The following is a 26106-nucleotide window of genomic DNA, read 5'->3' on the forward strand; positions in this document are numbered from 1 at the left end:
GCAGGCCTGTAGGATGTCTGAAGTGGGACGCGGGTGGCACTGTGGGTTAAACCACAGAGCCTAGGACTTGCCAATCAGAAAGTTGGCGGTTCAAATCCCCGCAACTGGGTGAGCTCCTGTTGCTCAGTCCCTGCTCCTGCCAACCTAGCAGTTCGAAAGCATGTCAAACTGCAAGTAGATAAATAGGTACCGCTTCAGTGGGAAGGTAAACGGCGTTTCCGTGTGCTGCTCTGGTTCGCCAGAAGTGGCTTAGTCATGCTGGCCACATGACCCAGAAGCAGTACGCTGGCTCCCTTGGCCAATAAAGCAAGATGAGCGCCGCAACCCCAGAGTCGGTCACGACTGGACCTGATGGTCAGGGGTCCCTTTACCTTTACCTTAGGATGTCTGAAAGGAAATAATTGTCATGCGAACAAGGAGACAATGCAGCTATCCATCTTATTACTAACGTATATACTTGAAAATGGGTACTATACTTGGGGGTGCCAACTGAGCACAACAGACACACGTAATATAAATCAATATTGAAAAGATTTTCATTACGTACTATGAACTCAACGCACATTTGATAAATAAATGGTATGTTTCAGTCTCTCTGCTTCTTGAACCAGAAAGCTGATTTTTTAAAAACAACCAAATGCATATCCTAATGGTTATACAGATTATTTGTTGTTTTTGCAGCCAAAAAGGTAAAATGTATCTCAGCTGAAGCGGAAAAACTTATATAAGCCGTGTAGAAAAGAGTGAAGCTTTGACTCAGCAGGTTTTGCAACTTTTCTTATAATCAGTGGCAGATTGTTTTTGCACATGACTTTATAAGTGGAAACCAAGTGTTATAAATAAATGCATAAAAACCCTTTTGCACAGTTTTGGTTGTACAGTGATTTCTTCCAAACATTGCTAATGTGTCATTTCATGTTGTTGTCCTCCTAGCTTCTGCATTGCCATAAAGCAAGATTGATTGACTAAATGGTGCTAACTTAATTGTCCTTGGCCAATTGAAAATAAAATAATAAAGACTATCAAGATGCGAACACAACATATTTCATAGAACTTGACAAAGTAGCTCAGTTAATATTATTGGAATAGTTACTTGCTTTTATTCACTGCCCTGAAAGAAAGGAAGATCTGAGTTCTGCATACCACATGTACAGCTCATTGTCATTTGCTTCTACCAATAACGTAGTGAAACCTGTTCTAAGCTTTCAAGGATGAGCCTGAGTGCTATTGGTACAGTAAAATGCAAATTCTAATGTGGTAATTTCATATGCAGATGTGCTCTTGGGTGAAGCAGGAGATGTATGAACATGGTATTGTGTGTGAATGAATGTACAAGTGAGTTGCGATGTGTGTAACAAATTGGGGAGGAAGGGTGGGATATAAATTTAATTAATAAAATAGCAAATCACCTAAAGATTGGCCAAGGAAGGACACGTTCCTTTAGGTATCGCAAAGGCTCGACTATTGAGTGATCTTTATGCTCACTTTTAATGTACTACAGTGGTGCCTCGCAAGACAAAATTAATCCGTTCCGCGAGTCTCTTCGTCTTGCGGTTTTTTCGTCTTGCGAAGCACGGCGGCTTAGCGGCTATTAACAGCTTAGCGGCTTTAAGAAAAAGGAAACAAACTCGCAAGACGTTTCGTCTTGCAAAGCAAGCCCATAGGGAAAATCGTCTAGCGAAGCGACGCAAAAACCGAAAAACCCTTTCGTCTTGCACGTTTTTCGTTTTGCGAGGCATTCGTCTTGCGGGGCACCACTGTATTCCCTTGATTTTACCTTCTAATGGTTTTGTAGTTCAGAATCCGAGAGTAAGCTGAATGCCTTTTTGGAACAGATAGGTTTAAGCACAATCTATATTCCCAACTATATTGCGGGGCCAAGCTTGTCTGTGTACTGTGCCTTTAAGAGTGGAATGGAAGGAAACGGGAGAGTAAGCTTGTTGCCGTGGTGAGAAAGAAAACTTAAATCACCCAGAGAGAAAAGAAGAGGAAGGAAGAAGTGCAAGCAGTAAGACATACTGCTTAAATTCACAGAATGGAGACTGCAAAGTAGTGAGATGTTATAGCTGTGGTTTCTCTTGATTGCTTTTAAGTTGTCCCCTTTTAATAGTGCTGGCCCAGGACATCTGGACAAATGATCTCCCCCATGACAGCAAGTGTCCCCACAATCCTGAAACTCTTGCTCTGACAAAGTGCACTGACTAGTCAAATCATTTGTCTTAAGTTCCCACATCGGGATCCTTTCAGCACCAAATAATTATATTTTAGAGAACAATGTGTACAGTTATTTACTATAGTTGTAAAATTACATATAAACCTAAAATAGAAAATGGATTTTTTTCCCTTTCCCAAGCTTCCTTAGGTATGCGTGCATTTTAAGTATTTCAAAGACTTCAGTGTGTTTTGATATTCTGCTATTTATTTTTTAAACCTGTTTTGTTTGAAATTGCATAATATATTTTACTGGGGTGGTTCCATTATGGCAGAGTTTTCCAAACTATGTTGTGACACATTAGTGTGTTGGCTGCAGTGTTTAGGTGTGTCTCAAATCTTCCATTCTTGGGCAAGGTGATTGAGCGGGTGGTTGCTGAACAACTCCAAGCACGCCTGGAGGATGCGGACCATTTGGATCCCTTCCAATAGGGATTCAGGTCTCATCATGGGACTGAAACTGCCTTGGTTGCGCTGGTCAATGATCTCCGGCAGACTAGGGACAAAGGTGGAAGTTCTGCTAGATCTCTCAGCGGCCTTTGATACCATCGACCACAACATCCTTCTGGACTGTCTAGTGGGGCTGGGAGCTGGGGGCACATACAGTGGTTCTGCGCCTTCTTCCTGGGCCGTGCCTAGAAAGTGGTGTTGGGGGTTGAGTGTTCAAACCCCTGGGCTCTCACTTGTGGGGTGTCTCAGGGTTCCGTCCTCTCCCCCATGCTTTTTAATATCTATATGAAGTCGCTGGGAGAGATCATCCTGGGGTTTGGACTGGGTGTTCGTCAGTATGCAAATGATACTCAGCTCTACCTCTCTTTTAAATTGGAACCAGTAAAGGCGGTGAAGGTCCTGTGTGAGTGTCTGGAGACAGTTGGAGGATGAATGGCGGCTAACAGATTGAGGCTGAATCCTGACAAGGCAGAAGTACTGTTTTTGGAAGATGGGACAGGCGGGTGTGGAGGACTCCCTGGTTCTGAATGGGGTAACTGTGCCCCTGAAGGACCAGGTGTGCAGCCCAGGAGTCATTTTGGACTCACAGCTGTCCATGGAGGCGCAGGTCAATTCTGTGTCCAGGGCAGCTGTCTATCAGCTCCATTTGGTACGCAGGCTGAGACCCTACTTGCCCGCGGACTGTCTGGCTAGAGTGGTGCATGCTCTGGTTATCTCCCGCTTGGACTACTGCAAAGCGCTCTGTGGGGCTACCTTTGAAGGTGACCTGGAAACTACATGTGGCAGCTAGACTGGTAACTAGGAGTGGCCGCCGAGACCACATAACACCGGTCTTGAAAGACCTACATTGGCTCCCCATACGTTTCCGAGCACAATTCAAAGTGTTGGTGCTGACCTTTAAAGCCCTAAACGGTCACGGCCCAGTATACCTGAAGGAGCGTCTCCACCCCAATCATTCAGCCTGGATGCCGAGGTCCAGCTCCGGAGGCCTTCTGGTGGTTCCCTCGCTGCGAGAAGCCAAGTTGCAGGGAACCAGGCAGAGGGCCTTCTCGGTAGTGGCACCCGCCCTGTGGAATGCCCTCCCATCAGATGTCAAGGGAATAAGCAACTATCTGACTTTCAGAAGACATCTAAAGGCAACCCTGTTTAGGGAAGTTTTTAATGTCTGATGTTTTATTGTATTTTTAATATTTTGTTGGAAGCTGCCCAGAGTGGCTGGAGAAACCCTCTGTGCCATACTTGAGAGAGGATGCTGCTCTATCTGAAGGGTCCCAAGTCCAGTTGAAAGATGAAGAACCATAAGAAGTGAGAGCAGGAGACTTGGAGAATACCCATCAACACTTCCCAGCCAGTAGGCACACAGGTCACCTGGTCCCCATAGTCTTGCCCACCATGCTGTAGCATGTTATGCTTCTATGTAAATCTGTGGCCCTTCAGAACACCCAACTCCCATCAGCCCCGGCCAGCATGACCAACGTTTGTGGATAATGAGAGCTGTAGCCAGCAACATACAGAGAACCACAAGTTCCTCATCACTCATTTAAATGATCATAATTATACATTCAAGGGCCTTTTATACTAAAAAGACTGCTTTCTTTTAGCTGTCTCCCAAAACTTGTTTCCAAATCATCACATTCTAAAGCACATTCTACCAGCTTAGAGGAGCACCTTCCTTTCCTTGGAAGCACACATAAAGCAGTCCGTGTCTCTGATGTTCCATTTTGCCTCCCCATCTACAGGGTTTTGATCGCAGAAGCCCCAAGAGCAGCAGACATGTACCAGCCCCAATCACAGACCTTGTACTGCCCCTGCTGGGATCCTTGGAAGACAGGATACAAAAGACTCGACAGAGCTAAAGCAGGCACGCTGTCTCAGAAGCCCAAGTAAGTGGGGAAGTGTTCAACATTGGTGGAGAAGCAATAGCATCACTCGGTTTAATAGCAAACTCAAGAGTCTCTGTCCCATCCGAAATGGACATCCTTTTTATTGCGCATTCATGATGATCTGTGCTCATTATGCTGTCGGGGCGGGTTGTACACAATACAGTCGGCACCTGCAAAAGCTGTAAGGCTGCCACACTGCTTCATATCTTGTCAATGCATTTCCCATAACTTTGTGCTGAAATCCGGTAACTCTTCGTGCCACAAATGTTCTGGTTTACTTAGCTGTGCATTTGTTGTTCTATAGCCCCTCTGGACAGCATTGGTGAAGCATCACAGAACAAACTGAAGCAGAAAGAATCCGCCACAAATGCTGACTGTCAGCGACTCTCCCAAGATTTCAGGCAGGAGTCTCCCCCATCCATTCCACAAGATGCTGGAAATGGAAACTAGGACTTCCTGCAGGCAAAAACTAGGGTCTGCCTTTGAGCTAAAACCCTTGTGGTGTTCCATACCTTTTGGATTTTTCAATGATTTACCGTATTTCTTGCACTATAAGACACACTTTTTCCCTCCTAAAAAGTAAGGGAAAATGTGTGTGTGTCTTATGGAGCGAATGCAGGCTGCGCAGGCTCTGTCCCTTCCCCCACCTCCCAGAAAAGCCCCCAGGAGCCACGCTCCCTTTAAAGAACGCGCAGCTCTTGCGGGAGGTGGGGGAAGGGACAAAGGGCAGCTTACCCGCGTGCAGCCTCTTCCGGGCAGGGGGAGCCTTCATCCCGCTGCCCGGGAGAGGCTTCAGCAGCTATCCCAGAAGCCAGAGCAGCAAGAGGCTATCCCTGAAGCCAGATCCCTCTTGCTGTTCTGGCTTCTGGGATTCAGAATATATATTTTTCTTGTTTTCCTCCCCCCAAAACTAGGTGCGTCTTATCGTCTGGTGCATCCTATAGAGTGAAAAACACGGTACATGTTTGTTTTGTTTTTTTCTGTCCATCGTCTTGTGTATCCTACAGAAAGGCGCTTAAGAAATGTTTTTTTAAAATCAATCGGCACGTCAATATTTGTCATTTGTTCTTTGTTATTCCACCTGCTTCTCCTAACTTCCTAATAGAAATGGTGATGCTCTGACCTAGCTCACTGGAAGCTTAGAAGGCTTCTCTAAGGAGAGAGAAGGGTAGGCGTAAACATCTCGTCTCTCTTCCTTCTTACTGCCTTAGGAACGTGTTCTTATGCTCACTTGTGTGTGGCTGGCGGAAGCCATGAAGATGCCAGTAATGTCACTATCATGCTGTCTTTTTAAATGTCACCGGAACGATGCTCAGGTGCCTTCGGTTTCTCCCCATCATGGATTTTTGCAGGAATTTTGCAGGGAAGGGAGCCCAGAAGGGCCTTCCCCTCCTCTCCTCTCCTCCCCGCAGACACTGGGGCTCCCCACCCCCACCCCATTCTTGCTCCATTAGTCCCATGTGCATCTACTTTGCCACTGCAAAAACAAGGAGCTGAACTGGCCCAGCAGTGCTCTTCCTATGCTCTCATGTTATGGAGATGCCTCCATAATAAGAGTTATTTCTATATTTGAATATAATTTATATCCTGCCTTTTCTGCCCAGTTAGGGTGCTCCGTAGTGGTTTGGATAGGAAGGCTAAAACCTTCACATGTGCACAAACTCACAGTACTCATACAGCAAGGCAACACAAAAAACAAAACCGCATTTCCCCCAAACGACAGTTGTGAAATCCTTCAAATGAGTGGATGTTGTGGGCAAGCTTCCAGGTATCTCTGGATTGCTTCCATTGTATTTTACAGTACAGTATTACAAAACCACAGAGCCTAGGACTTGCCGATCAGAAGGTCGGCGGTTTGAATCCCCGTAACGGGGTGAGCTCCCGTTGCTTGGTCCCTGCTCCTGCCAACCTAGCAGTTCGAAAGCACATCAAAGTGCAAGTAGATAAATAGGTACCGCTCCGGCGGGAAGGTAAACGGTGTTTCCGTGCGCTGCTCTGGTTCACCAGAAGCGGCTTAGTCATGCTGGCCACATGACCCGGAAGCTCCCTCGGCCAATAAAGCGAGATGAGCGCCGCAACCCCAGAGTCGGCCACGACTAGACCTAATGGTCAGGGGTCTCTTTACCCTTTACCTTTATTACAAATCAAACTATTCCAGTAGTCTCCTGTTGCACATGCTTGCTGCCATGAGAGAAGCAGAAGCAGAAGGAATTCTGTGTATAAACACTGTAATCCTGCTTAGCTGAAGAACAGGTAACATCAACGGATTGAAAGCGACAAGCAGTGCTATAGCTCTTCTGCAAAATGCAAAGCAATTATAAGCAAATGTCGAATGGAATCATTGTACAAACTGGCAGCTATTTATTTGAAAGAGGATGATGGATCAGTCAACCAAATTGCTACAAGGAAAATTCTTCAGACGACTCAGTTGTCAAGCTTTTAAAAGCTTGAGAAGCAACATGCCTTCCCTGCTGCTGTGGACAGAAATCCAGTTATCAAAGTGTAACTTTATATGCATTCATATAAAAAATAATTACTATCTTATGTGAGAAGATGTAACTTTCAGAAATAAACGTTCATTCCACCTGTGTATAAGAGAAACTCATGGATCCTGTTTTTAATGGGATAGGGAAAGGGGTATTTTTACAAGTCACATCATTGTCTTGTTTCAGGCTGAAATTTTGCAGACCTAACGCACAACCACTAAGAAGCAGGGAGCCTCGTGATGTGAGTAGAACAAAACATTTCTTCCCTTTTTTAATTTGCAATCTTCTTTCCTTCCTCTTTGCAACAACCTTGTTAAGTAAGAAAAATAAGTTTTGATTTTGGAGGAGTCTTCATAGTTCAAAGCCCCCAAACTCTGTTTCTATACTTTTCAGTTATATTATATACAACTTATATTAATGTCACTCAGAGTCCATTCTGTTTATAGTTGAGGAAGATATTTTAGATCCAAAATCCAGAGTGAAGTTCACTCACTGTTGTCAGTGCCCATTGATGGGATTTTCAGTGGGCTCTCCTTTCTTCCAGTAAAAAAGAAATTTTGCAGCTCTCTAAAATGTATTTGGGCTAGGCCTTAGATGGATTTCTAGAGGAAAGGAGTCCAGCCTTGAGGCTGAGAACTGCTTAACTGAAAAGTTTTGCTCCAATAAAATGTACCCAACTCCTTGTTCTGTGTACCTCCTTTGTGTAGCACAAACGCAACGCCCTTGAGAATATGGTGCTTTACTTTAAAATAAATAAATGCACCTGTCAGTTTGAGGGGCGCTGGATTTTAAATGCTAGGATTCCACAGAGTGCAGTCCCTTTTGTTTTAACCCCAGATATCAAAGGAGATTGAAGATGAGATCACTCCTGGCTTTACCGTGTCTCACAGTAAGGATCATATCAGTGTCACGCTGGGCGAGGAATTCTTTGAGAAGAAGAAGCCTGATGAGGAAGTTGCCAAGCCCCCTGTGCTCAGGTAATCTTACACAAGTAACTAGCGTTCTTCCTGACTTGAGGACTTGAGGATATATGATGCCGCAGTGTTGGCTGGAGGTCAATAGCAGGTGGAGTCAATTCCAGCTTGCTCTGCTTTCTGCCTGCTGAGTTCAAGGGCTAAATGGAGGGCAAGACAAAGGCAGCTGGCAGCCAGGGCTACCCCCTAGGCTGCTTGTAAGGGGGGGGGGTTACCAGCTGGCTGAAAGGCAGACTGAGGTTGGTGGGGCAGTGCCCACACCCCATAATGGACCAGCCTCCTCTACTCCACAAGTGTGTGAAGAATCAGTAACAACATTTATGTAAGGCAATTTTCACATTGGTCATGCAGGGTATCTGTAGACGTGTTGCATTTCCTGCAACCGAGCAAGGGAGTTAAATGCTTGCCAAATGCCGGCAACATTCACACAAATTTATTCTCTCTTTTTTTTTTAAAGATATTTATTACACACAAATTTATTCTCGTTCCTTTACGTGTGGAGGCATCATGTCGTGATACAGTTCCACCGGCTAATGCCTTTTGAGCCCACTACAAATGTCAACAAGTTTGTTAAGAATGGTTTCTCTCGGTTCCTCGTTTTCTTCATGCGTTCCCCCCTCATATAATGCATCGTCGTATCTTTATTTCCACTGACATATGCATTTATATGCACTTTCCTCTAATGTATGGCACCTTTTTGGTTGTGTTTCAGTTTGCGTATCGCTTTAGGAAGTGTTAATTAAGTAGATACGCATTAAAATGTGGACCAAACCAAATTTTTCATCCATCCTTGTTGGTGAGAATTGTGCCTTCACAAACACACACACACACACAAAACACACACACACACACACGTTATCTTTGTACCTGTGTCCAGAAAGTCTGTTGAAGGTCCTCAGTTTAGCCACCTGAAGACACACGTCATGATGCATTGTGTCCTGTGTGGCTCTTCGCTATGTTTGTCACTGTGCTGCAGTGAATATAATTTCTTTGTACGTCATCTACATCCAGACAGGTGACTTGCAAAGGCATTGGAAGAAGCAGAATTCAGTTTGTAACTCGCATATGCGCACACAGTACTGTGTAGATCATTCCTTTGATACATCTATTTTGAAATGGGAATGTGTTTAGCTGACAGTAGTGGTGCCTTAACAGCATCTCTCTCTCTCTCTCTCTCTCTCTCTCTCTCTCTCTCTCTCTCTCTCTCTCTCTTTCTCTCTCTCCCCCTTTTAACCCTCTTTGCAGTTCTCCACCTAAGCTTGAAACGTAAGTACCAATCTACCCGCCCCTCACACAACTCCTTCACCTCAGCTTCCTTTCTGTGCATTACAGTAACAATGGTTGCTTAAGATATCCTCCTCCCGGTTTCCTTCCCCCACTTCAGTGCCACCCCTTTTTCCAGGATATTGCTTTGACAGGAACTTGCAAGATGTATTGTGGCTCAGTAAGTCACTTCACATTGTTACCCTGGCAACAAGAATTATTGTCAGGAGGAAGACCTGAGGCCCTGTTCAATTTGGCACTACTGGTTTAGCTTTACGGTCGTTTATCTCTCTCACACACACAAACACAAACACACACCCCTGCTCTGGAGTACTAATTGTCTGCAGTGGACTTTTTGGGGGGGTGTTCAGTGTTTTCGCTTTTGCTCCTCCATGTGGAGTATTTGACACATATTGGGAAGAACCTGTGCTTCCCTGTCTGACAGTCAGCCTTAGATTTCTCCCTACTGGCAGGGCATTGCAGGGTTTCATCACTGACTGCCCTCATCACTGAGACTGCCCACCTATAGCTATGAAAAGAAGAACACTGAACATGGCAGTCCCCTAGTTTGATTCCAACTAAATTATTGTGCTGGAATTTCCCCTCACCTCCAAATCTGCCCTGGAGTGTTGGGGGGAACCCTAAATCAGATTTAGGGAGCATCCTTGCGTGGACCTTAGTGATTGATTGAATGCAGTTTGGTTTGCTTGGCACTTAATCTAGACTGGGATTCTCTCCCAAGAAGGTTGTTTTTAGCCAAGCAATTATAGGATCATTGCATCGCCAGTTACTAATGTTGTGAACAGTCGTTGTGCTAGTTGTCTATACATTTGAGGTTTGCTCTGCCTGTTCTGTTTCATGGCTTTTAGGCTCACTGTTAACAATGTATGTGTGCGCGCGTACATGTTTGTTTTATAGGTAATAGTTACAGATAAATATTCATAAAAATATTTATAAATTGCTGCCAGCTGAGTGTACCCCTCGTGCAACCAATACCTTTAAATTTCTCACAGCCCTGTGTCATATAAGCCAGTGATACCTGCTTCAGTGTGAACATTCCAAATACCTGTCCCATACATTTAAAACACATCCAATGCACATTTGAAGCAGATGACAAATACCGCATTTTTTGTGCCATAAGACGCACCTTTTTCCTCTTAAAATCTAAAGGGAAATGTTTGTGCATCTTATGGAGCGAATGTGTGGTCCCTTGGGCTGGGGGTAGGAACTCGGGCTTCCCCCGCCAGCCCTGACCTGCTCTTTGGGGCTGGGGGAAAGCCCAGGCCCACAAGCCCTGGGGAGGCTTTGCACGGCTATCCCTGGCTTTTGCGGGAGGTGGGGGAAGGGAAGGGATGTGGGGGGAAAGCCTGCAAGCGCCGCACACATGCTCCATGCGGCTCATGAAAGGGAGCGCTGAGCAGAGCCTGGGATGCATACAGGCTCTGCTCAGCGCTCCCTTTAAATAATATTCTTTGTCTTGAATTCCCCCCCCCAAAAAAGTAGGTGTGCCTTATGGTCAGGTGTGCCTTATGGAGCAAAAAATACGGTAATCCTGGGAACTGTAGTTTTCCCCTCAGAGGGCTGCCATACCCAAGACCTGTAACAAACTACAGTTCCCATAATTCTTTTGCGGAGGAATCTTGGACTTCAAAAGTGTGTTGGGTGTGCTTCAAATATATGTGGTGTGGATCTGCTGGAGCAGCGGGAGAGGAGTGCGTTTGCTGAACATTTTGTTTGCCCGCTTGCTCCTTCCAACTTGAAACCCACGCAAGCCTTGCCCAAGGCTAGATCCAAAGGCCTTATAGCCAATAGCCTGTTAGCTGGAGGATAATCCTGAGACAGCTGCCCATTGACATGCTTTGGTTTGATGCTCTGAACTTCTGTAGCATCGTTGCAATTAGGAAAGGATGAAGCTTAGCTTTGATTTAAAATCTGAACTGAACAAAACTTCTCTGCCTTATTTGTTATACTGTGCTGTGCTGACATAGGGTCCCGCCAGCGCTGATCTCTTCCAGACAAAGAGAAGAGATTAGACTCACAGAAACCGCAAAATAGCATTTGCAGTCGTATAGAAAAGAGGGAGAGAAATGACTCTTCCATTGTGAGCAAGGAAACCTTATCTTTAAACTTCGTCCAGACTTACTTCCTTCTCTCCCCACATAAGACAGAGGGTGTAAGGCACCAGTTTCTTATCCCTCTCCGTTTTAACTTGGTGCAGACAGCCCTTGGCCCTACCACCTCCTCAACCCCGACTGCCAAACAGATAAGGGAATCCTATAAACTTTTTTAGTTGCAGTTCTTGATTTTCCTACTCTTGATCCTTCCGACATGATGAGAATTGCCAACCAGCAAATTTTGCTGTACAGATACAGTGTTGGTCTTGCAGGGAGGACATTATAGGTGACTTGGTGGAACAGATTGCTGAGCTCACAGCTATAATGGAGCAATTGCGCCGAGACCACCAAGCTAGCCACAAACAGGTGAGTCTCTTCCATTTGGGGTCCTGCTGTTGGAAACTTAGCAAATGTAGCCTTGTACAGTGGTACCTCGGTTTACATACGCTTCAGGTTACACACGCTTCAGGTTACAGACTCCGCTAACCCAGAAATAGTACCTTGGGTTAAGAATTTTGCTTCAGGATGAGAACAGAAATTGTGCTCCAGCAGCGTGGCAGCAGCAGGAGGCCCCATTAGCTAAAGTGGTGCTTCAGGTTAAGAAGAGTTTCAGGTTAAGAACGGACCTCCGGAACGAATTACAGTGGTACCTCAGGTTAAGTACTTAATTCGTTCCGGAGGTCCGTATTTAACCTGAAACTGTTCTTAACCTGAAGCACCACTTTGGCTAATGGGGCCTCCTGCTGCCGCCGCGCCGCCAGAGCACAATTTTTGTTCTCATCCTGAAGCAAAGTTCTTAACCTGAAGCACTATTTCTGGGTTAGCAGAGTCTGTAACCTGAAGCGTATGTAACCTGAAGCATATGTAACCCGAGGTACCACTGTAAGTACTTAACCTGAGGTATCACTGTACTGGAATCCTCCATTAAGGACATACCGGTATGTTTTCGGAGAGTAGTCTCCTTTTCACCAGATGCATGAAGGACCCTCCTCAGTCGGAGTCTATATACTGTAATGAGATAGGAGAATGGTTTGAATGATCTCTCCAGGTTTGACCATGGGTCGACATGGCCCTCAGCCTGAAGGATAGCAATTGCTGTGTTAAAGCATCAATGTATATAAAACCAATGCAATTTTTGTTGGTGCAAAAAGAAAGAAAGTAGCATTCATTGGACACCAAGATCCAAGTTTAGGGCAAGTACTATTTGGTGAGAGAACCCCAGCAGAGATTTAAAGTCACAAAATACGTAGCAAAGTAAAGCACAGAAATATAGGTTATTAGACCTAAATTTTAGCATGCCCTTTCAAGTACGTTCCAAAATTTCCCTCTTTCCTCAGCATAGGAAAAGGCCACAAGTTTGGTAAGTTAAAATATTGGTTTACTTACAAACACTTCAAAGGTCTGGTACATGTGCTTTTCCATACATCAGGCAGAAAAGTAAAACGTAGCTTAGTTGCAAAGTTGTCAATGTTCCTAGATTCTTGGTAAAGAGAGTGGCTGGTGAGAGCCATGCAGTTTTGCAGGATCAACCAGCTCAAACCTCTTCACACCAGACTTCTGAGGTAGACTGGAGGGTGAACAATAGCCTGGATTGCCCATTTCATCCCAAAGCAAGGGGATGTGTCATACCTAAGCTGGCAAGACAGCTGTGGTATTAATCCTTTCATTCAAACATGTCGGTTATATGAGGCTAGTTATCCCATACTGTAATTTTCCCCATTTCCCTCTCTTTTCTCTTTCTCTAAACCATGGGTAGGCAAACTAAGGCCCAGGGGCCAGATCTGGCCCAATCGCCTTCTAAATCCGGCCTGCGGACGGTCCGGGAATCAGCGTGTTTTTACATGAGTAGAATGTGTCCTTTTATTTAAAATGCATCTCAGGGTTATTTGTGGGGCATAGGAGTTTGTTCAATTTTTTCCCCAAAATATAGTCCGGCCCCCCACAAGGTCTGAGGGCCAGTGGACCAGCCCCCTACTAAAAAAGTTTGCTGACCCCTGCTCTATGCCCATACCCAGCAACTTAGGATACTTAATGCTTTGCATGCCAGACTTATTTGGAGGGACAGTCCCTTATCCCAGCGCCATGTCCCGCTGCTGTCCCTTATTGATGGATGTCCCTTTAATTTCCCGGGTTTCAAAGGAAGCCGCTCCTCTCCCTCTCTCCCTGCCAGCCAGGGAGGAGGGAGGCTCCAACTGTGTTGCTTGGCTGCCCAGCCCGCCCCCCTCCGGCCTCCTCTCACCAACGTCGGCCCCCAGGAGCCCCTCCCCACCGGGACTGGTGGGAGCCTCGGGCACTTCCGCCACCATCTTCCTCGTGGCCGCTGAACTGAGCATCTCTGCCTGGGGCCTCCCCTCTGCCCGTCACCGTCACTCCTGCTCCCGCTAGGCCGTACTGCGGCTGTGCCGCCAAAGGACCCAGATGAGATGGGCAGCCTGGCATGGTCTATGAATTGATGAGGAGCCTTGAGGGGAGAGCGAGGGCAACCATAGAGAAAGCAGTTCAGAGAGAGGAGGAAGAGGCGGCGGAGGCGCGGGCAGGTGTTCCAAGGGCTACAAGGGAAGGACCGCAAGCGCTTCTCCCATAGATTTGTAGTGGTAGACTAGCATAGATGGTCTGATCTGCGGGTTTACTTCGGGCGCTGTTCCCCCCCCCTTCCTCCCGCCCCACCTGATGGAATTGAGAGCTGCAGACGGAGCACAAGAGAAAAGATACAGAACTGCAGCAGCATCTTCGTAGCTTGGACTTCGTTTTGTGCAAGAAGTGGTTGCTGCTTGTAGTTATTTAATTGCAGTGTTTCATCAGCTGGTGTCTTGAGCAGCAACCTTTGGAAACGAAGGGCTAAAAACCGGCACTGCTCTCCCAAATTATCTGGTCCCTTTTAACTGGTTGACTAAAATCCCTTATTTTGGCTGCTGGTCCCTTATTTTCAAATCTGTAAGTTGACAGCTATGACTCTATGTGCTGTGAAAGTACCTGAAAGTACCTTGTAAAGGCAGCTCCCCCCGTGAACCTTTATACAGAGGTTATTGTCTCTTCCTTTTCCTAGTTGGAGAAAGAGATGGAAGACAAAAGGAATGAAATGCAAGAGGAACATGAAAACAAAATGAGGTATGGCTATTTCTATGTGCAAGATGGATCCATTTATTTTGCAGCCGCTATTCTGCATTTTGTTTTGGATAACCTCCCCTGTCCCAGGACACAGAAGGTGGGTAACAAAAAGAGCCATTTTTGCCAGGGCCAGCATAGATGAGGAAAGAATCAGCCCTGCCTGCAACAGCCACTATTGGCGTTTTTAAATTATGACTATTTTTTAGAATTTTAAAAATTATTTTCAATGATATAAACATACAACATAAAACAGTACAAAATCCAAATATCGAGATTACTCTGACTCTCTTGACTTTCCCCCATCCCTTCCATGGGTCCTTTTAATTCTATTTTCAGCTGTATATCAGTACTTCTCCAATTTTTCTTATTTTTCTTTTTTAATTATTTTATTTTCAATGCAAAATCATAACAAAAATGACAAACATTGAATCCAAAATAATACTATACAAACAAGAAAGAAAAACAGAATATACAAAAAAGGAGAATAAAAGGAAAGGAAAACAAAACAAAAAACGACAAAAAAGCATACATCTACAAATAAAACCATATCATCATTCTAATCTAGTCATTACATACATATACACATACTTCTCCAATTTTTCATCTTCCTAAGTTATCTATACGCTCTATTACAATACAAGTGTATCTAAAATCCTGCTAATGTTTTGACCTGTTTACAACGATGTTGTATATACAATATAAAAATGTCCTTTTTTCTTTCTTAATTCCTTGTCTTCTTGATTCCTGAGCTTGCCAGTTAATTTTGCCATTTCGGCATAGTCCATCAACTTGATTTGCCATTCTATTGGCATTTTTTTAAAGCATGCATTCAATGCAAGGAAATATTTAACATAATGTCTAGTTTAACCTACGGAAAGGCAGACCATTCCCCTGCGGGCTCCTTCAGATAGCCTGTTGATTGCTCATTCATGATGATTTCTGCTTCCAGTGGTATCTGGGTGGTTACACACAATTCCTCTTTCAGTACCGTTTGTGCCTGCAAAAGTTTTGGAGTGGACATCCTGATCTGTTTCCAGTTGGTGCATGTTCTGTCGCTTCCAAATGAAATTCTGTAATTTTTTACGCTGCAAATGCTGCGGATTCTGTTTTTGGTCCAACTTTTCTTGCACTGTTATTGCGGGAGAGCTCCCTCCAGAGGCGGAAATAATGTAGTAACATTGGGGAAGACCAACCAAGTGGAATTATGTACAGACAGAATTATGTACAGACACCTATCAGCGAATTACCCATTCCCACCGCCCTTTTGAGTAATACCCCACCCCACCCTCTCACTATATATAAAGGACTGGGGACTTCTGTTTCAGTGTATCTGAAGAAGTGTGCATGCACACGAAAGCTCATACCAAGAACAAACTTGGTTGGTCTCTAAGGTGCTACTAGACCACTGATACACTAGGATCATTAATATTTCAATAGATTTTATTGAAGTTTGAAAGAAAATATACAAAGGGTTAACATCAAATATCCAATTTTTAAATCAAAGATTAAAAAACCCCTAATTAAATAAAAACACAAACCAAAAGGAAGAAAAGAAAAAGAGAGAAAAGGAAGGAAGGAAGGAAAAAACAGAACTTCTGATTCTTCATCTGTCAGCTATATATAGAAAATTATTCAAAACATTCACTCCATGATAAAACCCAACAATTCCACTTTCTATAAACCAATATCTTTCTTCAATCCTCAAACGCAGAGACCATACGTTTGTTTTCTTCTTTCCTGCAAAAATTCTATAAGGAGTTTCCAATCTTTATTGAATATTGCCAATGCTTTTTCTCTTCTTATTAAATTTGTCACCTTTGCCAGTCTTAGCTAAGCCCAATGATTTTAACAAACCATTCCTCCATGGAGGTAGGCAAAGATGAATCTTTCCATCTTTGTGCGTGCGAAAGTCTCACTGCTGTGACCATTGCGTGAAGGACATGTTGGAGAATAAAGGACTACTGAAGTAACGATTGGACGATGTGACGCAGAAAGTTCTGTGGGAAGAATAATTAAAGAAATAAACATGTTGGTTTTGTTCCTCTTGGTATAGGTGTTATTCTCAAAACACAGTACAGTGGTACCTCAGGTTAAGTACTTAATTCGTTCTGGAGGTCTGTTCTTAACCTGAAACTGTTCTTAACCTGAAGCACCACTTCAGCTACTGGGGCCTCCCGCTGCCACCGCGCGATTTCTGTTCTCATCCTGAAGCAAAGTTCTTAACCTGAAGCAATATTTCTGGGTTAGCGGAGTCTGTAACCTGAAGCGTATGTAACCCGAGGTACCACTGTAATATTTCTGCTAACCCAGTACCTCGGGTTAAGAACTTTGCTTCAGGATGAGAACAGAAATCGTGCTCCGGCGGCGTGGCGGCAGCTGGAGGCCCCATTAGCTAAAGTGGTGCTTCAGGTTAAGAACAGTTTCAGGTTAAGAACAGACCTCCAGAACGAATTAAGTACTTAACCCGAGGTACCACTGTACAGCTGTAATATATATTTTTAAAAAGATATTTTTAATAAGAATAAGTGGCAGTATTCTCAGAGCAGTTTAGTACTGAATAATAACACACCCACCCAAATAATAAATAGTAGTACTAGTAGTACATGATTGATATTAGGCAGAATCCACAGTTACCTGAGAAGATCCTCTCTTCCCCTATCCCCGATCTACTTCTGAGGCTCCTCCAACCCCCTGGAGCAGATTTGGACACTGCACAGAGGGCTGTAGCAAGAGAGGAGAGGCAGTGAAGTCCCATTGCGGCAAGAGAAGGCTGTGCACAAACAGCATTCCATACAACCCATTGTTGTTGTCTTTTAATCAAAGCAGCTTGCTGCGTAATTCTAATCGAAAGCTACGTTGTCTTTGCAGGGAGATGCAGTCACATCATGCAGCAGAGATGAACGCCATGGAAGAGCAGTACAAGAAAGAGCTGCGAAACGAGAGGGCACACGCCCAGGAGAAGCTGGGTAGGACTCGGGGGCCGAACTACCTGTTACACTGTACAGTAGTATTCCGGCAGTCCTAGTTGCAGGGGAGGCTGGTCCAACCTTAGCTAGTCCTCAGCCTTAGCTAGTCCTCAGCCAGCCCCGCAGCTACCTCCCTTCTTATTTACAACCAGTCAAGACCGGCCCATCTATGAGGCTCACTGAGGCAATTGCCTCAGGGTGGCAGCCTCACAATGACTGGGATGAGTGGCAGTTCCAGGCCTGCAGGGAGCCTGACAATGAGACCCCTGGCTGCCTAACAATGACAACAGCACCTCTTCTTCTTCCCTTCCTTTGTAAAATCAAGAAGGCCACAGAGCAGCTTTTTAAAACATCTCAGCCAGGGGTGCCCATACTTTTTTCAAAGAGGGCCACATTTGATGCAGTGGACATACGTGAGGGGCAACCAAAGTTGTTAGGATTAAAGCTGTTAAGCTAAATTGTTGAGGTGTTTTTTACAATTTTACCCCAAAGTTGTTGAGCTTCTTTTTTAGGATTTTACCCCAGGGCATATACTGCCACAGGGGGCCAGATTAAATTGACCGGTGGGCCAGATTAGGCCCCCAAAACGGACTTTGGATATGCCTGATCTCAGGAGCTGAGGAACATCTGATTTGGGATCATCTATCTGTTAAGCAGGAAGGATCTGAATGTTCTGTGCCTTCAAACAGAGGATAGGATAGGAGTTGTTAATAAGCATGCAGAAGCAATCAAAGGTATTATGATAAAAATTGTGGGCAAGAAGATCTATAACAAGGGACAAGATTCCCTCCAGCATACAAATCTGGCTAACCTGCTTCAAAAATACACACTCACACCCCGCTCACACACAAAAACAATTCTCACCAAAGACAACCACACCCTAAGCCACCCCCAGCCTCTCTCACCACCAAGGAAATACACCAAGTAAGAGAATCCATACAAGTAACACTGACACAACCCCTCACACACACACACTAAGTAGAATAACAGAAGCATAACCACCCCACCCCACCCGCCACTCCCCCCCTTCCCTCCTCCTCCTCCTCCTCCTCCTCCTTCTTCTTCTTCTTCTTCCTAATGGTTAAACCAATTCATAAACCAAGAACTCATACATTGACCACTAATAATGAAACATGTTGTACCTATTTTTCCACATTTATTATGCTATTTTTGTGATATACAAATGACATGAGAAAACTTGGTATACTTGTTTGCCATGATTTTGTTGCGCAATTCCCCCTGAGAGTGGCAGAACATCACTGGTCCCTCTGGGGGTCTTGCTCTTCTCTTCCAAGAGTGTGGTGGGAAGAAGCCTTTGACTGTGAGCAGCCAGACATGACAATTGTATTTCTAAGGCGCTGTTAATTTCTGGGGAAGGCATGTTGTTGGCCGAGCAGCCAATTCATTTCCCTTCAGGAAAACAACTGAGAAACAACTGTTTGATTTCGGTAGTTCTGTGTGTGGAGCATTTTATTTTCCCCTTCCCCCCTAAGCTGGGATGCAGAAGGAATACAAGTATCTGAAGAATGCGTTCCGTGTGTACCAGGTAAGATTTAAATTATACCACCCATCTGAGGTAATCCTAAACTCCTACAAGTCTCCTAAGAGCCTTAAAGACCAACAGTTTGTTTGTTGCCTAAGATTTTGTGGGCGAGAGCCTGCTTTGTCAGGTACACGGTGCGCTGTCCCCTAGTGCTTGCGCATGCATAGTTGGTCTCATGAAAGACTGCAGTCCAGTTGTCACAGACATCTTGCATTTCATGGCTGCTTGGTCTATGGCCAGAGCCAGTGTTGCTGCAGTCCCAGCCCAACAGACTGGCTACCTCAGCAATGACAGGGAATTCAGAAGTAGTGCTGAGCTGCAAAATTAATCTGCAACGCCTGGAGTCTTCTGAACCCCGTACAGAAAAGGAAGGATGATCAGGCTGCCTCAGATGCTCTTGCATAGTTGCCACCCCTTCTCCGTTTTCTGCTTCATAACCAGTGTTCCCCTGAAGTACTTTGATGACTTGCAGGCAAAAGAGGGTATAAAATTGTCATCTGGTTGTTGGCATCCATCTGTCCTGAGAGACAATGGAGTACATATTGGCAAAACCTATTGGTGTTTTGCAACTTTCTGACTAGTTGCAGGACCTTAGCCAGACCTAGCAGAGTAAACGCAGAATCCACGGAAGCAACTGGCAACTTGGCTGCAGGCAGGATAGACGAAGCAGGAACCAGAAACTTGGAGTTAGGTGTTTATTATATACAGTGGACTATTTTACAGGGACAGAACACGGATCTTTTGCTAGCTCTCCCTGACATGACTCACAACTCCTGCACTCACTGGCACACTGAACTCTGAACCTCTGAACACTGAACTAACACACTCCAGTTAGTAGGTCATTAATTATCACTCCCTTGAGAGAGCTTGACCAATCAGGGAGCTGTCTCCATGTCTCTGTTATCACCAGGCAGACTTACTCCTTCAGATTGCCTTCTGGCTGTCTGCCAAACCTTAATTGACTCTGTGTGAGTAGTTGCACATACACAGTTTCCCAACAGTACGCTTCCAGGGGTGAAGTCGAACCGCTGCGTTAGCACCACCAAAGTGACCTCTCCGGCATGCAAGCCTCAGCAATGTTTATGGAGGTTCTGGGCTGTCCGGACGTCAGAACTCCTCTTTAAATTGGCACCTACATTAAAAAATAATCATTTTTTTCTCTCATTAGGATAGTATTTCTGATGAAATGGAGGAGAAGTGGCTGAGAAGGCAAGCGGAATGGAAAAAGAGTGAGAGGACTGAACGGGAGAAGGCCTTGTTACAACAAAGTGAGTACAAGAGAGGTGTTGCATCTTATTTGTATTGTATATTGTATATAGTGGAACGCGGGTGGTGCTGTGGGTTAAACCACAGAGCCTAGGACTTGCCGATCAGAAGGTTGGCGGTTCGAATCCCCGCGACGGGGTGAGCTCCCGTTGCTCGGTCCCTGCTCCTACCCACCTAGCAGTTCGAAAGCACATCAAAGTGCTAGTAGATAAATAGGTACCGCTCCGGCAGGAAGGTAAATGGTGTTTTCATGCGCTGCTCTGGTTCGCCAGAAGCGGCTTAGTCATGCTGGCCACATGACCCGGAAGCTGTACGCCGGCTCCCTCGGCCAATAAAGCGAGATGAGCGCCGCAACCCCAGAGTCGGCCATGACTGGACCTAATGGTCAGGGGTCCCTTTACCTTTATTGTATATAGCATTGCCAGAGTATTTGGGTTGAAAGGGCATTTGCCCATTCAAATCAATCTGGTGAATACGGTATTTGCTGCCATTATTCCTTTCAGTCTGCAGATGATACGTAACTGATTACTCTCCACCTCCCACCATTGACGTTGTGTTTCCTTTGCACTGAAATGAATCGGGTGGATTAATGTGACGGCATTACATTATTTCACCACCTCAGACAGCAAGACAGATAATGTAGCTTTTGCCAGAATACAAGCCGCAGCAGCATTGAAACGCTGCTGCGAACGAAAAATGGAGGGCAGAACGTAAAACGACACCTCCTTATATCTCTGCATGTGTGCAACAATTTGAACCTCAGTTATTTGCCTTTTGACCTGAGTCCAGTTTGAACTCTGTTCTCATTCATCTGAATTTACGAAGTTCCATGTGTTTTGGCTTAGCTTGCCTCATTCTGATAAATGTTCCTGTTTCCTGTGGAGACAGATGGGTGGGTGAGTCTTTAATTACTGATCTCCTCTCTGCAACCACAGTAAATTGCTCATTAACTCTCTTTTTTTCCTTTGCAAGATCTCAATTAATGAGAGTTTGCTTTGGCTGCGAAGAGGAAAGGGATGATTAAGGGCCCACCTCCGCTCCCATCTTGCAAACAGAAAAGGAATTGCAATGAAGGGCCAGTTCAGGAAGGTATATGTTAATGGATAGGAAGTGTTATGAGAACTATAAGGTCTAAGATATAAAATAAATGTTCATAAATGTACCAGGCAAACACATACAAAAATATAAAAACCACATGTCTGAAACGGTATAGGAAAACAGTCCTGAAGCCATTTTGACTCTCCCAAATTGACCTCAAATGTTTCTCTGCAAGGAGGAAGGAAATGGGAAAAGCTCCCCATTGTCTCTTTGCTCAAAAATCCTGTCTTAAGGGTGTATCTGTGTGTGAATAAGGTGAGCCTAGGACCTGGATTCAGGAACTGAGTATTTAGCATCACAAAAGAATGGCCAGAATGCCCAGGTAAAAGCAATCAGTGACCATTATCAGGTATCCTGGCAGACAGGTTTTCTGCTGTAGACTGTCTCTTCAGTGATGTATGTATGATGTATTGGGGGGGTGGCCCTGAGCTACAGGCTGGCCATTTCAAAAGTCTATATAAGAGCTTGCACAACAATGTTCTGGGTTCTTCCTCCCTCCTGCTGCGTGGGGGGTGAGCACCCTGTTGCAACAATTTAATAAAGATCAGGCTTACTAGCTGCCTTGCTTCTCAATATTGTCTGATTGGCCTCTGGGCCCATCACCTACTGGCAAATAGAAGGGGAAGAAATGGAGGCAGTGAGAGATTTTACTTACTTGGGCTCCATGATCACTGCAGATGGTGACAGCAGCCACGAAATTAGAAGACGCCTGCTTCTTGGGAGAAAAGCAATGACAAACCTAGACAGCATCTTAAAAAGCAGAGACATCACCTTGCCAACAAAGGTCCGTATAGTTAAAGCTATGGTTTTCCCAGTAGTGATGTATGGAAGTGAGAGCTGGACCATAAAGAAGGCTGATCGCCGAAGAATTGATGCTTTTGAATTATGGTGTTAGAGGAGACTCTTGAGAGTCCCATGGAGAAACCTCTCCATTCTTAAGGAAATCAGCCCTGAGTTCTCACTGGAAGGACAGATCGTGAAGCTGAGGCTCCAATACTTTAGCCACCTCATGAGAAGAGAAAACTCCCTGGAAAAGACCCTGATGTTGGGAAAGATGGAGGGCACGAGGAGAAGGGGACGACAGAGGACAAGATGGTTGGACAGTGTTCTCGAAGCTACCAGCATGAGTTTGACCGAACTGTGGGAGGCAGTGGAAGACAGGAGAGCCTGGCGTGCTCTGGTCCATGGGGTCATGAAGAGTCGGACATGACTAAATGACTAAACAACAACAACAACAATTTTCTCCTACCAATAGAGAACCTACATAAGGACTCTGTACGGGCTCTTGGGTACCCCATAAGAGAAAAGGAGCAAGTTTTTTCTTATAACACAAAGCAACTCATTGTAGAAGTAGAAGCTGAGTAGCAGAAGCCGCATTAAAATAAAGAGGCAAGGAGGAGGGAACAGGTCAGCTGTAGGGAAAAGTGGAACATTTTATGAACAGGACATTTCTGCAGAAATATACATTTTCCATCTAAATGGGCACTCCTGGATTTTTATGGCGAAGACTGCTCTATATTAAGTGCCGTATGGAACCATGATTTTAAATCTGCTTCCAGGTGGTTGCGGCACTAAAGATCCCTAATGTAAAAGCAACCAACCTTCTCTCTTCTGTTAAGAGGACACCACTGTATAAATCTCCCACATCTAGCAAATGGCACCCAATGTTTCAAGCATTTTATTACTAAGAAATATAAAGTTTTGGTGACACACTAACGCAGACCTAAAAATCTAATCTTATCCACAGAGCAATCGTTGACAAAAAAGTTTGAGCAGGCGATAGAAGAACAGAAGCTTATCATTCAGAATAACAGTTTTTTAATAGGCAAAGTTTATGAAAAAGAAAGAGAAGTAAGTGGTGTTTATTATTAAGTACTGTGGGGCTACTGTTCCTTTAACAGAAAACTCTCCCCTTAGAAATCCTGCCCCTTCTAATGCTCCCTATTGACATGGCCTGGGAATTAGTGACATATTGTCTCTTAATTATTCTTATTCTCTTCAGTGACTGGCTGAAACTACTGGTTGCTGCCATGCTCTTCCTTTATTCCTGTTATATTGCAATAGTGTTATTTTGCTGTAAAAACGAAGTTATTGTTGTTGATCTTCAATGAAAGGACAGCAATAATTAAAGCCTGCGCCTCTGGGGAACAGAGACTAATCCCATTCATTCAGTAATCCCGTCCATTGATTAATCGCTTTGTAAGGGGCTGAACGGGATGTGGGTGGCGCTGTGGGTTAAACCACAGAGCCTGGGACTTGCCGATCAGAAGGTCAGCGGTTCGAATCCCCACAACGGGGTGAGCTCCCGTTGCTCAGTCCCTGCTCCTGCCAACCTAGCAGTTCGAAATCACACCAGTGCAAGTAGATAAATAGGTACCACTCTGGCAGGAAGGTAAACGGCGTTTCCGTGCACTGCTCTGGTTCGCCAGAAGTGGCTTAGTCATGCTGGCTACATGATCCGGAAGCTGTACGCTGGCTCCCTCAGCCAATAAAGTGAGATGAGCGCCGCAACCCCAGAGTCGGTCACGACTGGACCTAATGGTCAGGGGTCCCTTTACCTTTAAGGGGCTGAACATAAAAATGAAAATGTTGTACTGGACATTAAATGGGGCAGAACCTGAAAGGTGTAAGCTTTCAATTAATGTTGCAAGGGTCCTTTCTTAAATGGAGCCTAGTTGTGAGTAAATATTACACCCAGATCTTGCTTTGCAGAAGGGCAATGTGAGATAATATAGTGCCATGTTCATTCTGCTTCCAGCTGATTGTGAATAATCAGTGCCTTAGCAGCACTAAAAAGTAAGTAAAATATTAAGAAACAAAGAAAAATTGGTACAATATGTTGTAGGAAAGTATTAGAAAGTGCGTTAAAAGCAAGGTAATAATTATAAGTACATTCAAAATCATAAATGTCAACTATATTGGGAAATGATGGGAAGTCCACAATTATTTTATCATTTTATTTTACTTTGATATATGTTATTTTATTTTATGTAATATTATTTGATCTTAGCTTAGTGGAAATCTAAGTGGAATTTGAAGTTTAAATTTACATCTTATAGTAATTCAACTTAATATTTTTTTCTTTGCATGTATATGTGTGAAATTAAATTTGTAATGATATTAATGAATTTCAATAAAGTGGGATAATAATAATTAATAATAATAATAATAATAATAATAATTAAAAAATAATAATAGTAGTAGTAGTAGTAGTAGTTGTTGTTGTTTTGGTGTAAAAGCAACCTTAACCAGAGGTGTAGAGAAATGGTAGTTGTTACAGGCTAGCACACTTTCTCTGACATTCAGTTTTCTTGGAAGGGAAAATCTTTCCAGGATTTGAGCAGTTCTCCTTAGTTTTCATTTTGATTTATCATACAAGTACCGTTTAAGCAGAAGTTTGTATGCGCAGGCATGTGAAGTGCTGATCCGCATGCAGATTAGTCCAGAGTGAGGAGAGCCTTAGAAATAATGAGCTCCCCCAATATTAAGTGCTAACAAAAATCCTTAGTATCATCAAGCCATTGCAAAAAGAGAGAACGTATATGAAACCTGCCATAAATTAATTAGATCTGCTTTATCCATTCTAGATCCCAAATAACATTTTTTCCCCTTAGTTTTGTCACGTCAGCTGAAGGCTGCTTCTGTGTCAGGCTTGCCAGGGACTGATTTCACCTGTATTTGTATTTGTAGAGGCACCCCCAAGGTTTCACAATGAGTCTACTTAGAAGTAAATGTTGTTTGAAGATGCGCTTTACTCTACACTATTCCTTACTGTAACTTTTATCACTTTTTTCTTTTCCAGGAGTTCCAAAAGCAGCAACAGGAAGCCATGGATCAAATTGCTGAATTAAACAAACATATTGAGGCAAGTAAGGGACGTAGGTGGTGCTGTGGGTTAAACCACAGAGCCTAGGATTCGCCGATCAGAAGGTCGGTGGTTCAAATCCCCAAGACGGGGTGAGCTCCCGTTGCTCAGTTCCTGCTCCTGCCAACCTAGCAGTTTGAAAGCACATCAAAATGCAAGTAGATAAATAGGTACTGCTCCGGCGGGAAGGTAAACGGCGTTTCCGTGCGCTGCTCTGCTTCGCCAGAAGCGGCTTAGTCATGCTGGCCACATGACCCGGAAGCTGTACGCCAGCTCCCTCGGCCAATGAGCACCACAACCCCAGAGTCGGCCACGACTGGACCTAATGGTCAGGGGTCCCTTTACCTTCACCTATTGAGGCAGGGGTCCCTTTACCTTTACCTATTGGTAGACACTTTTGAACAGAATGTAACAGAAACTTATGTAAAAAAACAAACAGGCAAGACATTCAGGAACCAGCATAGTGAAGTGGTTAAGCTTTGGACTAGGACCAGAGAGACCTGGGTTTGAAATCCCTGTTCAGTCATGAAGCAAACTGCATGAACATGAGAGTAATTAGCTATCAGCCTAACCTTGCAAGGTTGCTTTGAGGATAAAATGTGTGGGGCATAATGAAATTGTTTGGTAAAAGGGTGGGATGTTAACAGCACAGTTGTACCTCGGAAGTCGAATGGAATTCGAATGGAGTCCGTTCGACTTCCAAAATGTTTAGAAACCAATCGGAAGCTGCGGAAGCCACGTCAGACATTTGGGTTCCAAAGGACGTTCACAAACCAGAACACTCACTTGCGGGTTTGCAGCGTTCGGGAGCCAAAACGTTTGACCCGCAAGGCGTTCGACTTCCGAGGTACAACTGTATTAAGAGGATCCGCAGAAAGG

General features: G+C 44.4%; 1 protein-coding gene across 2 annotated transcripts; it reads left to right on the forward strand.

The window, feature by feature from the left end:
* The first annotated feature begins 1836 nt into the window (after positions 1 to 1836).
* LOC128399442 (flagellum-associated coiled-coil domain-containing protein 1-like) lies at positions 1837 to 25480 on the forward strand. Of its 2 annotated transcripts, none has more exons than XM_053360926.1 (12): positions 1837 to 2008; positions 4401 to 4544; positions 7217 to 7271; positions 7868 to 8007; positions 9250 to 9270; positions 11654 to 11747; positions 14428 to 14489; positions 17358 to 17455; positions 18949 to 19001; positions 20167 to 20266; positions 23110 to 23213; positions 25165 to 25480. In XM_053360926.1, the coding sequence occupies exons 2-12, from the start codon at positions 4435 to 4437 to the stop codon at positions 25273 to 25275; spliced, it is 948 nt and encodes a 315-aa protein (XP_053216901.1). In that variant the 5' UTR covers positions 1837 to 2008; positions 4401 to 4434; the 3' UTR covers positions 25276 to 25480. The 2 variants fall into 2 exon arrangements, with proteins under 2 accessions (XP_053216901.1, XP_053216893.1); XM_053360918.1 differs by lacking the exon at positions 1837 to 2008 and adding an exon at positions 3817 to 3966.
* Positions 25481 to 26106: the final 626 nt, after the last annotated feature.

The sequence above is a fragment of the Podarcis raffonei genome, chromosome 1 (genome assembly GCF_027172205.1).
Source record: "Podarcis raffonei isolate rPodRaf1 chromosome 1, rPodRaf1.pri, whole genome shotgun sequence".
Lineage (NCBI taxonomy): Eukaryota > Metazoa > Chordata > Lepidosauria > Squamata > Lacertidae > Podarcis > Podarcis raffonei.

Excerpts from the sequence above, each read along its gene's own strand:
- LOC128399442 (XM_053360918.1), top strand. Across the intron at positions 9,271-11,653 it reads TCTCCACCTAAGCTTGAAAC|GGAGGACATTATAGGTGACT; the intron begins GTAAGTACCAAT and ends TTGGTCTTGCAG. Across the intron at positions 17,456-18,948 it reads ACACGCCCAGGAGAAGCTGG|CTGGGATGCAGAAGGAATAC; the intron begins GTAGGACTCGGG and ends TTCCCCCCTAAG.